Here is a 12,070-nt window from a genome sequence, read left to right as displayed (position 1 = left end):
ACACTCACTAGTTTTTGAGTATGTAGTATAGAGGTGTCTAATCTTTTCTGCAAAGGGCCGGTGAGGCTGCAGGCTTTGATTCTGAACAACCAGCAGAACACCTGATTTCATCAGTTGGTCAGTCTTCAAACAACTGATCACTTGTGCTTCGACTTGGCTAGAATGAAAATCTGCAGCCACACGACCCCGTTGTGGATAAGACAGGACACCTCTGATATAGTATAGATAAACATGCCGAAGTCGAATATATTCAAGTATCCACATTACATACCTAGAACCATTTTTTTTGTTTGTGTGGTTTTGATAGACATGATAATCCCACAGTGCATTGCAAAATAAAAAGGGAAGATCTACTTATGTCTGGAAAAATGTGAAATCTCAGAAATCAGATAATCATGCAAGTGCATCAGCGACAATGGCAGGAGAACTTGCAGTGATGTTTGCAGGCATAGCAACGCTTCATCACTTCCTGTTAGTACAAAACAGATTATTACATTCAAATATTATGTACTAACCTGTCAAACCCTTACTATTAAGATTAGCATTTAGAATATGTCTCACAGCATTACAAAAATAGAGTTATGGTACTACTGAATACTACCAAGTATTACTGAATTAACCAGCCTCTTTCATACCTTTGTTTATTGAATGAGTAGAATTGATACCTATGTGAATAAATTGAAAACACGGTAGAAATGAGAATTTATCTCTCTTGACGCTGTAGATCTATAAAGGTGCACACATTTGTCACTGTACTATGTACAGCAAAACATGTCCTCTGCATTTAACCCATCTGTGGTAGTGAACACACACACACTAGTAAACTAGGGGCAGTGAGCGCACGCGTGCGCACACACACACACACCAGGGGAGCAGAGAGGGTAACGAGCCTTGCTCAAGGGCCCAACAGTGGCAGCTTGTCGAGCCCGGGAATCAAACCCACAACCCTGTTATCAACAGCCCTGCGCTCTAACCGCTAAGCCACCACTGCCCCACCTATAGCAATAGGAAGCCATAGTAAATTTAGTTACTTAAGAATTCACTATGCGTAGTATGTTGAGAATGCATATTTCAGGTTCTCCTGAGATGTTGAGAACAAAGACATTCAGAATGGTGTTTGTATGTGAAACAGTTCACATACATAACAGAACATCTCTAACATCTATACAGTGATGGTGGTAGGATCCAGGGGTCGCCATGGCCATGATATTAATATTCATTTTATTTATTATCCAGAACCTCCAGTAAATACCTGATGGTGTTATAACTGTAAAATAGTGAGAAATCTAAAAAAGGTTGGGGCTATTTTTCTGCACAAAGGCTATTTTGCTTCACAGCGCTCAGCATGTATCTCTCCACTATGACTAGAGTACAATTAGTACATTTTTTACTAAAAGCTTCTCAGAATTATTGTAAACCAATGTCCCAGTCATTCGGCAGTGTACTCATAACCATTTAAAGTGATAACTTATTTGAACATAATTCAATTATTCAGACGCCTGCTTCCGTTCACCATCACTGTGACCAACTCTGGCTCTAAGTTTCTGTAGAATCAAAACCTTTTACAAGTGTGAGGAGCAGCCACACACGAGGCTAAAGTTACCGTATAGTTGCCGTATAATAAACGTTCACATCTGAAATCGTCCTGTGGAAGAATGGGGGGAGGAGAAGCTGGTTATAACGCTGGCACCCCTTAGTGGCTGCATCCTGAAGCTGCACTTACCTGAACAGCCTTATTTTATACAGTTTTTTAGATTTTTTTGTCAAATTCATCATTTTATTTATTTAATATTCAATAATAAAGTAAATATAATACACAACACACTGAAATATATGTAATATATTTAGATGTTTTCCTCAACGCTTTAAGGATTTTGGGAACAACAAGAAATTATCAAATGAAAATATAATTATAATATAATCAGAATTATAATATAATAATCTATTTTGAATTATTTTCCGTCAAGTTTTGTTCCCTAAAATTGGCTTATTGCTTCTCAAATGTTAGAACACAAAGAAAGAAAGTGGTGGTTGGTGTGGTGCAATAGATAACACCACTACCTGCCACTGAGCTACCACACCATGTGGGAGACTGGGGTTTGATTCCGGGGCTGGGTGACTGTGCTGCCCTACACCAATAAGAGTCCTTGGGCAAGACTCCTAACACTACACTGACCCACCTCTGTAATATGAGTTACCTTGTAAGTTGCTCTGGATAAGATTGTCCGCTAAATGCCATAAATGTAAATTTAAGAAAGCAGTAAACTGCCAGGGGGTGAAACCACAGCTGTGTGACAGGACAACGCTGTGGTGCAGATTTAAGTTACCAAATCTCAGTCAAGGCTGAGAAGAGGAGACCTGGAGCTGCGGGTCTGACAGGTTAAGTGGCCCATGTAAAAACCTTGCTAAGACAGTAAAATAAGAGAAAAGAGGCTTACCTGAGCCAGGCAGGACAGCCAGTGGACTACTACAAACACTGAGGTGTTATATACATTTTTAATTTTGTAGTGATTTAAGTGATTTTACCTTTATTTTTTGTTTTTTTGTGTTAGAATAAAACAGTAATGCAATGAACGCCAAACTTTAAAGTTTTTAATGCTTCCTCTTTGTTTTTCTTTCTCTCAAAATATCACCTGGCTTACATTCTTCAAATGTGCTCATCACCCCAATTTCATCATCAACTGGATTCCAAATTCAGATAAGACAGGTAATGCAAAGGTTACGAGTACTTGTATTTCTATATGCTTATCTCATGAGTAGTGTGTAGTGTGGCATGAGTGGTAAAAGTGTACATTTGACTGTTATAGTTGCATATGAGTGTATTTTATACAATCCCTGTTTATTTTTTTCAGTTTGTGTTAGCTGTCCTCTAGACCTTCATCCGTGCCTACTTTAAAATAATAATTCAGTTTTGTCTTATGCAGAAATCACCACGAAAGTCCCTGGAACAACCACAACCACAAGCAACACGGAAAGAAAATATCAAGGTACATTGTTGAGTTTCAGTATTGTACTGTTCATTGATTTGTGTTAGCCATTCTCTAGCCATTCCCCAGTGGTCAGCACTCAGTCTAAATAGGGGGGTTCCTCATGGCTCTACTGTGGGACTGTTTTAGTTCTGTGGTTTAGATCCATGCCTGGAGCTTCTGTTTAAGACAGTCAACACATCTCAGTGATATCAAAGTTAAGAACAAATGCTGTACACAGTTATGCTCAGGTTTGTTAGCTTTATTAATGGTGTGAAACAGGACTCTCACCAATAAGATCCATAGCTTTCCAGAAATACTAGAATCCACTTTCTGTATGTATAAAAAACTCTGGATATTTGTATTTCCTAAAGAGTTCATCGAGTGGCTGAAATCCAGGAAGTTGCGCAAAGACTAAGAAGGAGAAGAAGATGCAGAGGGTCCCAATAACATCAGACCAGCTTTCCAAACTGAAAACTGTTGCGTTCTGTTCTTCAGCACTGGCATACATTATTATGTAATTTTTAATGTGTTCTTCCTTATTAAACATACACTCATTCTATATAGTACTGAAAGAGGGTTCTCTCACTCTTTAACAATAATGGAACTGTCATGCCTGCCCCTGTTCTGTCATGTCTGCCTCTGTTTTTTTGTTGCCATGTGATCCCAAGCACATGGCTCTGTTTGTGTCTTGTCAGTTCAAGCCCCTCCTGTTTATTAGTGTCTCCACCTGTGCCTCTTCTGTAGCCACAACCCTTGTTAGTCCCAGGTGTTCCTCATAAGTCCCTTGTTAGTCTCTATATAAGTACCCCGTTGTTTCAGTCGTCCCTTTTCTGCATGTGTACATTACCATGTTGGTTTGTGTTAATGTCAGTTTGCAGTGCTTTAGTTTAGGTTGTTTCCTTTATTAGTTTCAGTCTTTGGTTTGTTCTCTTGTTTGTATATCCTTGTCTTCTGTTTGCTTTGTTTAGTTTTCATTTAATTCAAAACCTGTGATTACGTCCGCCTCCGTTTCCAAGCTCATTCCAAGACATTTCCTGAAAAAGAACCAGAAACTCCTCCCATAAGTGTGTTTGTAAACAGTGTGGTTATAAGTTTGTGTACACATACAATGGACATGATTGTCATGACCATATTGGGCTTTCAATTATTTCTTTAATTTCTTTCTGTTTGGGGGGGTTTAAATAAAAATGAGAATTGTACACCCCCCCCCCTTGATTGATTGAATGGTGGCAACATTTTAAATTGTCTTTTAACTGTCATCAACTTTTGACAAAGAAGAAACATGCAGCTGCTGGAGATGTGGAGGGTCTAATAAAACCTTGAGGTAAAGTCTCCTGAACATAGTCCTCTATGGCTTTCTCTTCTGCCTGAGTAAGATTTAGCTTACTTGCAGTAAAAAGGCTGGTTATGGGAGAACTAGGGTTTACACTAGCATTGCTGGTAGTAGAAGGAGTTACTAATAATCTGATCTGGTGTAGCTGTGAAGCGGGAGAGATGGAGGGTATGACAATATGGTGGGTCCATATCCATAGTAGTGCTGATTAAGATGAGTTATGTATGTATGTATAAGATGGGCTATGGACTGATATGCCATGCCAGTAGCCTGATGGCTTGGGGAAAGAAGCTGTTTCAGAACCGACTGATTCTGGATCTCCTGCCACTGTGCCAGCTTGAGTATAAATCCAGGAGGTTTGAGAGTTAAACCTCAGTGATGCGCTGTGCCATGTGCACCACCCTATGAGGAGCTTCTGCTTGAGAGTGGTGCAATTCTGGACTACCATCCTTCCCACATACTAAATACAGATCATTCTAGACATATGACTATGGGGGGGGGGAAAAAAACACCAACACTGAAACATAAGACTTTTATTCCAACCAAACCAAGAATGAAAATGTGACAATTTGAGGTAAAGGGACTGTGGCCTTATCTGACTAATTTTACCCAACAGTTCTAGGAATTACTTCCCATAGTCTGTAATGAAGTCTAACAAACATCATGGAATTTCAGTAAATGGTGACTTCCACTTGTTATTTTTTGCTCTGTGTCAAGACTGACTATAAGATAATGCTTTGGGTCCAGGGATAAAAAAATGCTGCAGCATATGTGAATTAAATAACTGTTTTTTGATCTTTTTTAAATTTTCCTGCTACGGTCACCACTGGCTTGCTCACTTTGGGTTAAAAGTGCCATTAGAATAAACCTGAACTTGAAAGCAAAGCACACATCTTGGATAAAATAAAATAAAAACTTAATACAAAGTGACAAAGAACAACGGCATTACCTAACGATGCATTTTATTAATGGAAAAATGCAGCATTTTAAATTTAGTTACTCTAGCTAGAAAGAACATTTAATTAAGTGCATCTTGAGACAATGCTTACAATTCCTACTATTGGTATGTAAAGGATGAGGATGGTTAAAACACACCAACAGACAAACAATAACTTTTTAGACCGCCACTCAAATCTCTAAAACAATTATCAAAACACTCAAATCTGACACTCAAACAACTCAACAAGCCAAATTGTTTAAGTTTAGTCAATTATTCATGTTTACTGTTTGTTGGTGTGAATTGACCATCCTCCACCCAGACAACACATTAGTGGAACGTGGTCTAGGTGGGCATGTACAGATTTTGTTATTGGGAAAATGGTCATGGCTGGTTAGGCCAGACACAGAGGGACGAACACACAGATGGATCCAATGCAAGTACTTTTAATAACCAAAAAAGGGGAGAAATACACAATACAAACAAAAGCAAGCAAAGCAGCAACTAAAGGGTTTAAACAGTAAAGCAACGTAAACTTGTCAACCCAACGGGCGAACACAAAAGCACACCTGAGACCGGGGGTGCTCTGGGAGCTGAGCTGGGTGAGCTGGATAGGGAGAACGGGGAGAAACACAAAACACCCTTCCAGGCCGCTGGGGGAAGAGAGCTGGGGAACCAGCTACTAAACGGCTAGGCCGACCAAACCTGAAGACGCGAAGGCGAAGAGGGTCGCCTAGCTGGAGCGAGAGTCGCAGATTTATCCAGAGAGCGAGCAAAAGCTCCTCGCAAGACTCGACGCTAGAAGCAAGGTCCGCTAGTGAACCTGAACTGTGAACCAAACTGGCCTAAACAAACCGTGATACGAGTCACGAGTCACGAGTCACGAGTCGAGAGTCACGAGTCACGAGTCGAGAGTCGAGAGTCACGAGTCACGAGTCGAGAGTCACGAGCCTTTCGGGCTACTTCTCAGAACCTACAATTCTCAGCGAGGCGCTCTGTAGCCGAGCTCTTTAAGTACCCCCGTCTCAGGTGAAACACATTAACCAAACAAGATATGACATAATGGACAAAACCAGGAACATGTGAGACGACAAATGAACTGAAACAAACATATGAACATGAACAGAACACTGAACCGACACAGGGAATCAAACTTCAACTGAAACTCAACAAAAGTCCTTAAGGGAGCCTGCGAGCCTACGAGTCCACCCCGGGGGCGGGCGTGATGACGCGACCTGACAAAAATACCGTTATTGTTTTTTTTGTTTTTTTTTTACCAGATGGGCCCTATTTTATCTAAATAATGTAGCTACTTGAAAAAAAGTACTTGAAAATAAAAATAATGCCTATTTAAAATAATGAAAATCAGGTGATTGCTGAAAAAAATGTTTGGCTACGTCACTGAAAGGCATTTACGTTTCAAATGTGAGGCGCGTCAGTTCCTCCGTGTGCAGAAATAAATTATACATACATAAAAAGGAGTGTTTGATTGACTTTAATACAACGTGCACAAAGTATTTGGTCCGGAAGTCAGGTGTTGTTCCCAAACTGCCAAAAAAGAAAAAAAAAAGTCCTTGACAAACTGCAGTGGTTTTTGACTGCTGAAGGCGTGACATTATCCTGAGTAAAACATTCATTCACTTCTGTGTTCAACAGATGCACAGTCCACATATTTAATAGTTGTGTTTTTCTGCATTGTCAAATATAATCAAGCGTGATTTTATATACCAGGAGAAAAATAACAAGATTGAATTTTAGATTACATTAAAAGAAGGAACACATGCCGACATCACTGCATGGCGCTCTGGTTTCGGGGTTGGACAAAGTTTATGACCACACAAGCAAGCAGTGGAGGAGTAGTATTTTTATTTGCACAACAGGTGGCGCAGTAGAGCTGGGGTTCAAATGCTTCCACAACTGGAGCGACAAACTGCTTAAATCATCTGTGTGCTGAGATGCTTTCAGGAAGCAGCTCTGGTCTAAAGTTGCTCTAAAGTGATGTGTTAAAGTGTTAAGAGTGTTAAATAGTGATACTTGGAAATTAAAAAAAATCTAATAATGCCTATTTTCATTTTTACTGTAATTTTTGTATTTGAATCCAATATCAAAATAGGGCTTTATGTTTCGATAATGGTCCGTAGTTCCATATGATCTAAAGTTTTAAGACATATGGTTTGGTCCAGGGTATTAGACCTGATGTACAGGGCCCAGGAAAAATGTAGTGGGTGAAAATTTGTATTCTGTATTGCTGAGCACTATATTTCCCATAATGGCCCACTCTTTCCAAAAGCTTGATAAACAGTTAGATAATGCTATGAGACAGTTTATTTTTCTTTTACGAAGTAATGGACTTTCTTTAAAAAAAAATGAAATAAAGAAAGTCAGCCAACAGACAAGGTGACGATAGTTAATAGCTGTATGTTTTAATTATATAGCCACATACAGCTGTATAACCTACCAAAATACACATTAGACCACTGAAGCAAAGGCTTAACTAAACAAACATCAGTTATGTTAATAGAGGCTTTATTTATGCTAGCTAGTAAAAGGGATGTTGACAAGCCTGCAAAATGAAGCTTATTATACACAGCCTATTATATAGCTAACATGAGCTGATGACGCAGAGACAATGTCACTTTGCATTTTGCAAAGGAAAGGTTTTCTGCGCATGTGCCAGTAATATTACTATTATAATATAATATAATAAGAACTAGTAATATTCACATAATTTTTATATAATTTTAACTAGTAATATATAATTAGTCAGAAGGATTTAGCTGTCCACCTCTAAATGATGTGCACCCCAGTACAACATATAGTCTAGAAACGTCCCTGATTTGGTTGATCAATAGATTCACCTCAGATCTCAAACTCTGAGAACACAGATATTCAAAAAACATGTTTGTAACAGTCAACAGACCACTGCAATGACCAAACACACATTGTGTAACATCTATTTATTACCACCATAGTATGAGAAATTTGGAAAATACAAAGATCAGCTTATTTTAAATTTCTGAATACGAAAAATAAACAGAAACATGAAGTTATACTGTGTACCACAACGAGAGAGCGAGAAATAGAGAGAGGCGAAAAGGTCTACACAAGAGTGAAACACTCCAAAAAAAAACTAAAGGTGACATTTTTTTTTGCTACAATTCGTGACAAATGCCGATCAGTGGAAGGAAAAAAGAAAAGCTCATGGGAAAACAAAGGGAGAGGGAGAAACTAGAGAAAGAGAGAAAATGAAAGAAAATAGAGAGAGAGGAGGAGAGATGTCTGAATAACAGTGAGAGTGAATGAGAGGCTGGTTTAGAGCGCCCCCCTGTGGCTGCCTGAAGTTATAACAGGAGGAGCAGGATCGGCAAATCACTATGATAAAAAACAAAAAAACAAAACAAAACCAAAACAGAAGAAAAATGAAAACAAAATCATTCAAATTTTCTGTAGTTTTGCTCTTTTTTTTAATCTAACAGTGGTAAAACAAGTCATGTGTATGCATCATAGAAAAAAAGACACCATATTAACAATAATAGTAATCATCAATATTATAACAACTTTTAACCAATAGATGCTGGTTTGCAGTTGAATACGATTCTGCTTTGCTGATCACAATGTCCACACACACACACATTGAGAGGGGGTGGGAGGATGGTTAAACGAACCTGCGCGTACACGCACACAAATCTGCCGATGGGTCGAAATACAAGGGACACTGGAGGACTGTTGAAGACAGCTGTATTTAGGCTGGACAAGGAGAGGTATAGGTATGGAGATACAGATATGAAGGTATCGGTATACAGAGAAGTGCCGATGTATAGAAAGAACTACGGAGATACAGACAAGGAGGTTAAGGTGTATATGTAAAAGGTAGGAAGGTACAGGTGTGTAAGAGTAGATAAAGGTGGCCTGGGGCAGTTTTAGTAGCACCCTGCTGTGGAAGTTGCCGCTCCCCTTAAGCAGACTAACCCCAGAAACCACCCCTCTGTTCTCTGTGTGTATATATGTGTGTGTGTGTGTGTGTGTGTGTGTGTGTGTGTGTGTGTATGTATGTGTAAACGTCTGTGAAAGACCCCAAGCTTGGCAAGGGTGGACCTCGTTTATGCTCCAACTGTATGTATACATGTACTCAGCGTGCGTGCGCCAGAATGTGTGTTATGTATGTGTGTGTGTCTGTGCATGCGAGTGCGTGTGGGCAGGTGATCAGCAGCATCTGTTACATGCACAAACAGGTACCCTACGCGTCAGTGAGACAGCACTATTAGACTGAAACACATTGGCCTCCCCGTCGCTGATACTCTAAACTCTACCAAGAAAGAGGGAGGAGACGAGTGGAGAGGGGGAGAGACAGAGAGAAAGAGAGAGAGAACGCGAAAAAAGAGGGAAAAGGAGCGGGAAGAGGAGAGCCTAAGCACGCTCTCCGCGGATACGACGGGCCAGCTGGATGTCTTTGGGCATGATGGTGACGCGCTTGGCGTGGATGGCACACAGGTTGGTGTCCTCGAAAAGACCCACCAAGTACGCCTCGCTGGCCTCCTGTGCACACACACAAACATGATTTAAATCCAGAACTTTCTGAAGGTTTTACATAAACATAATAATGAGTAATACTTAACTGTACAGAAAAAGGCATGAGACTACTTTACACCCATCCATGCTTTTCATGACAACGAACCAAAAAAAATAAATAAATAAGTTGTAACACTTTCTGGGGTGAAATGCCATTAAAGAAGACAAAAACAGCCTTTGACAGCAAATGCCTGTTCTAATAAACCATTAATGTTTCTGTAGGTCTATGCAAGTTGTCATAAAAAAACGTATGTGTCATGTAACCTTATTAATGCTGTGTCTTCCAATAATTAAAATGACCAAAAATAAAGTTTACAAAAATCACTTTTTGTTTTAAATGTAATTACAAAAACAGTGAAACACTGAGTGAGGGGATTATGTCCCACCCCCTTCGAAGTGAAAAAGCAAACCCACCTGCAGGGCTCCAATGGCAGCGCTCTGGAAACGCAGGTCTGTTTTGAAGTCCTGAGCGATCTCTCTAACCAGACGCTGGAACGGCAGCTTACGGATCAGCAGCTCAGTGGACTTCTGGTATCGACGGATCTCACGCAGAGCTACAGTACCGGGCCTGGACACACACACAAAGAAGACAAAAAATTTTAAATTTTCAAACAACACACAAGGGGTGAAAATATTCATTAGTCTGAAGATAAGTGCAACAAATCAAAAGTTACATTAAATTACAATGATAACGAATGACAACAATACTCAGTAGAGTATGCACACACTTCTTGCACAAAATACAATTCCCACAGGTCTGTTTAGTGTGTTTACCTGTAGCGGTGAGGTTTCTTCACTCCTCCAGTAGAGGGTGCACTCTTGCGAGCAGCTTTAGTGGCCAGCTGCTTACGAGGAGCTTTACCTCCTGTCGATTTACGGGCGGTCTGCTTGGTACGGGCCATAGTTACTCAGTCACCTGCAGGAAGAAAGTACAACTTCTGAACCCAAATAAAATCCAGTGTGCTGAACATGTGCACCTAATGGAGGAAATGGCTTTGAATGCAAGTAACACAAAGTGCTGCATCACAAACACACTTGCAGTACATGTGACCTAATTTCATAAACCTGGCAAAAGTAGCTATTTTTAAACCATTTTTAACCCATAATTAATATTAATAAGAACTGCATTATTCCTACTGTTTTATTACCCAGCAATAAAAACACGTTGGCTGTAATAGTGTGTTGATTACCCGAGGTGACACTCTGTCCCACATGCTATTTCAGGCTTTAGGAAAAAAAAATAAAAATAAAAAAAAGACCCAATAAATGAAACACCGCCAATCAGCGCTCGCCGAAACCGTCTTTCAACCAACCAGAGAAATGCGCATAACGTCACTGCGAACAAGAACCAATAGCGAGTTAAGAGTTGAAGATCTCAGCCAATCGCAGCATCGTGTAGCCGTTGCGTGGGCGGGGCCGTGTCTCGTAACCCCCGCCCTAAACCGCAAGATTATGGCCGCAATTTGAAGAGCAACTGTAGTGGAGAGCGAGTGGAGAGGACCTGAACTTTCACATAAAGCACAAAAACCACGACGCGAAGCTGCTCCAAACCTCCCCGGCCGAGAAGCAGACACTCTCGGGAGAGGGACGAGCACAGTAGTCGGGGTTCCCGCCGCGAATTCGCGCCGTAAAACCGAAGTAAAAACGCACATCAGGAGGAGGAAAAAAAGTGGGGATTTTTTCTGCCTCCTCCTTTGAGAAGCAACGAAGCCGCGCTCTGCTCTCGGCGCTCATGTTCAACACGACGACGACGACGACGCAGCGCTTACACGTTATTTTCTCACCTAAAATGACACCCGTTTCGCCTAAAAGTTCCACAAAGCGGCGGGAAAGTGTCTTAGGGAGAGAACTGCGACTCGGCGGTGCACTTACCTGCGGCGAGAGTGTTGAATTTGGGTCAGTGAAATGTGTGCAGCTTTTCCTCCACTCTCTGTTTACTATCTCTCACACACAATGGGAGCCGAGCGGCCAGCGGCAAAATGGCCGCCACGTCAATCACTAGTCCTCTCCCACAATGCACCTGAATTAACTGTAAACAAATAAAATCACCTCCAAACGGCCCCGCTGACAGCCCAGAGACCCGCCAGGGCTTCAGATCTGTGCTCTTTAAAACGAGACGCAGAATAATCAAACTTCATCAAATTACCCATTCATCTGTTTAGTGTGTGCTCGGTTTTTCCTCCCTGTGTGTTTCCCCCCACTTTCGGCTTGAGAGCAGACTGGATGGGTTCAACCACATTCTTCATTCATTTGGATTTTTTT

At 40.7% G+C, this 12,070-nt stretch overlaps 1 protein-coding gene across 1 annotated transcript; it reads right to left on the bottom strand.

Annotated features, from left to right (window-relative positions):
• Positions 1 to 8,181: 8,181 nt before the first annotated feature.
• Positions 8,182 to 11,789, bottom strand: h3f3c (H3 histone, family 3C). Its single transcript, XM_072675698.1, has 4 exons — positions 11,681 to 11,789; positions 10,583 to 10,724; positions 10,223 to 10,376; positions 8,182 to 9,775 (listed from the first exon to the last, which is right to left on the bottom strand). Exons 2-4 carry the CDS (start codon positions 10,708 to 10,710, stop codon positions 9,647 to 9,649), a joined length of 411 nt encoding a protein of 136 aa, XP_072531799.1. The 5' UTR covers positions 10,711 to 10,724; positions 11,681 to 11,789; the 3' UTR covers positions 8,182 to 9,646.
• Positions 11,790 to 12,070: the final 281 nt, after the last annotated feature.

The sequence above is a fragment of the Salminus brasiliensis genome, chromosome 1 (assembly GCF_030463535.1).
Source record: "Salminus brasiliensis chromosome 1, fSalBra1.hap2, whole genome shotgun sequence".
NCBI lineage: Eukaryota > Metazoa > Chordata > Actinopteri > Characiformes > Bryconidae > Salminus > Salminus brasiliensis.
The sequence above is the reverse complement of the archived record's forward strand: the minus strand, read 5'-3'. Positions and strand labels throughout refer to the sequence as shown.

Bases quoted from the DNA above. Each gene is read 5' to 3' on its own strand.
- h3f3c (XM_072675698.1), bottom strand. From the start codon at position 10,710: ATGGCCCGTACCAAGCAGACCGCCCGTAAATCGACAGGAGGTAAAGCT. The intron at 10,377-10,582 runs GTAAACACACTA...GTGTGTGTCCAG, and splicing joins AAGAAACCTCACCGCTACAG to GCCCGGTACTGTAGCTCTGC. The intron at 9,776-10,222 runs GTGGGTTTGCTT...GTGTGTGCACAG, and splicing joins CTGCCATTGGAGCCCTGCAG to GAGGCCAGCGAGGCGTACTT.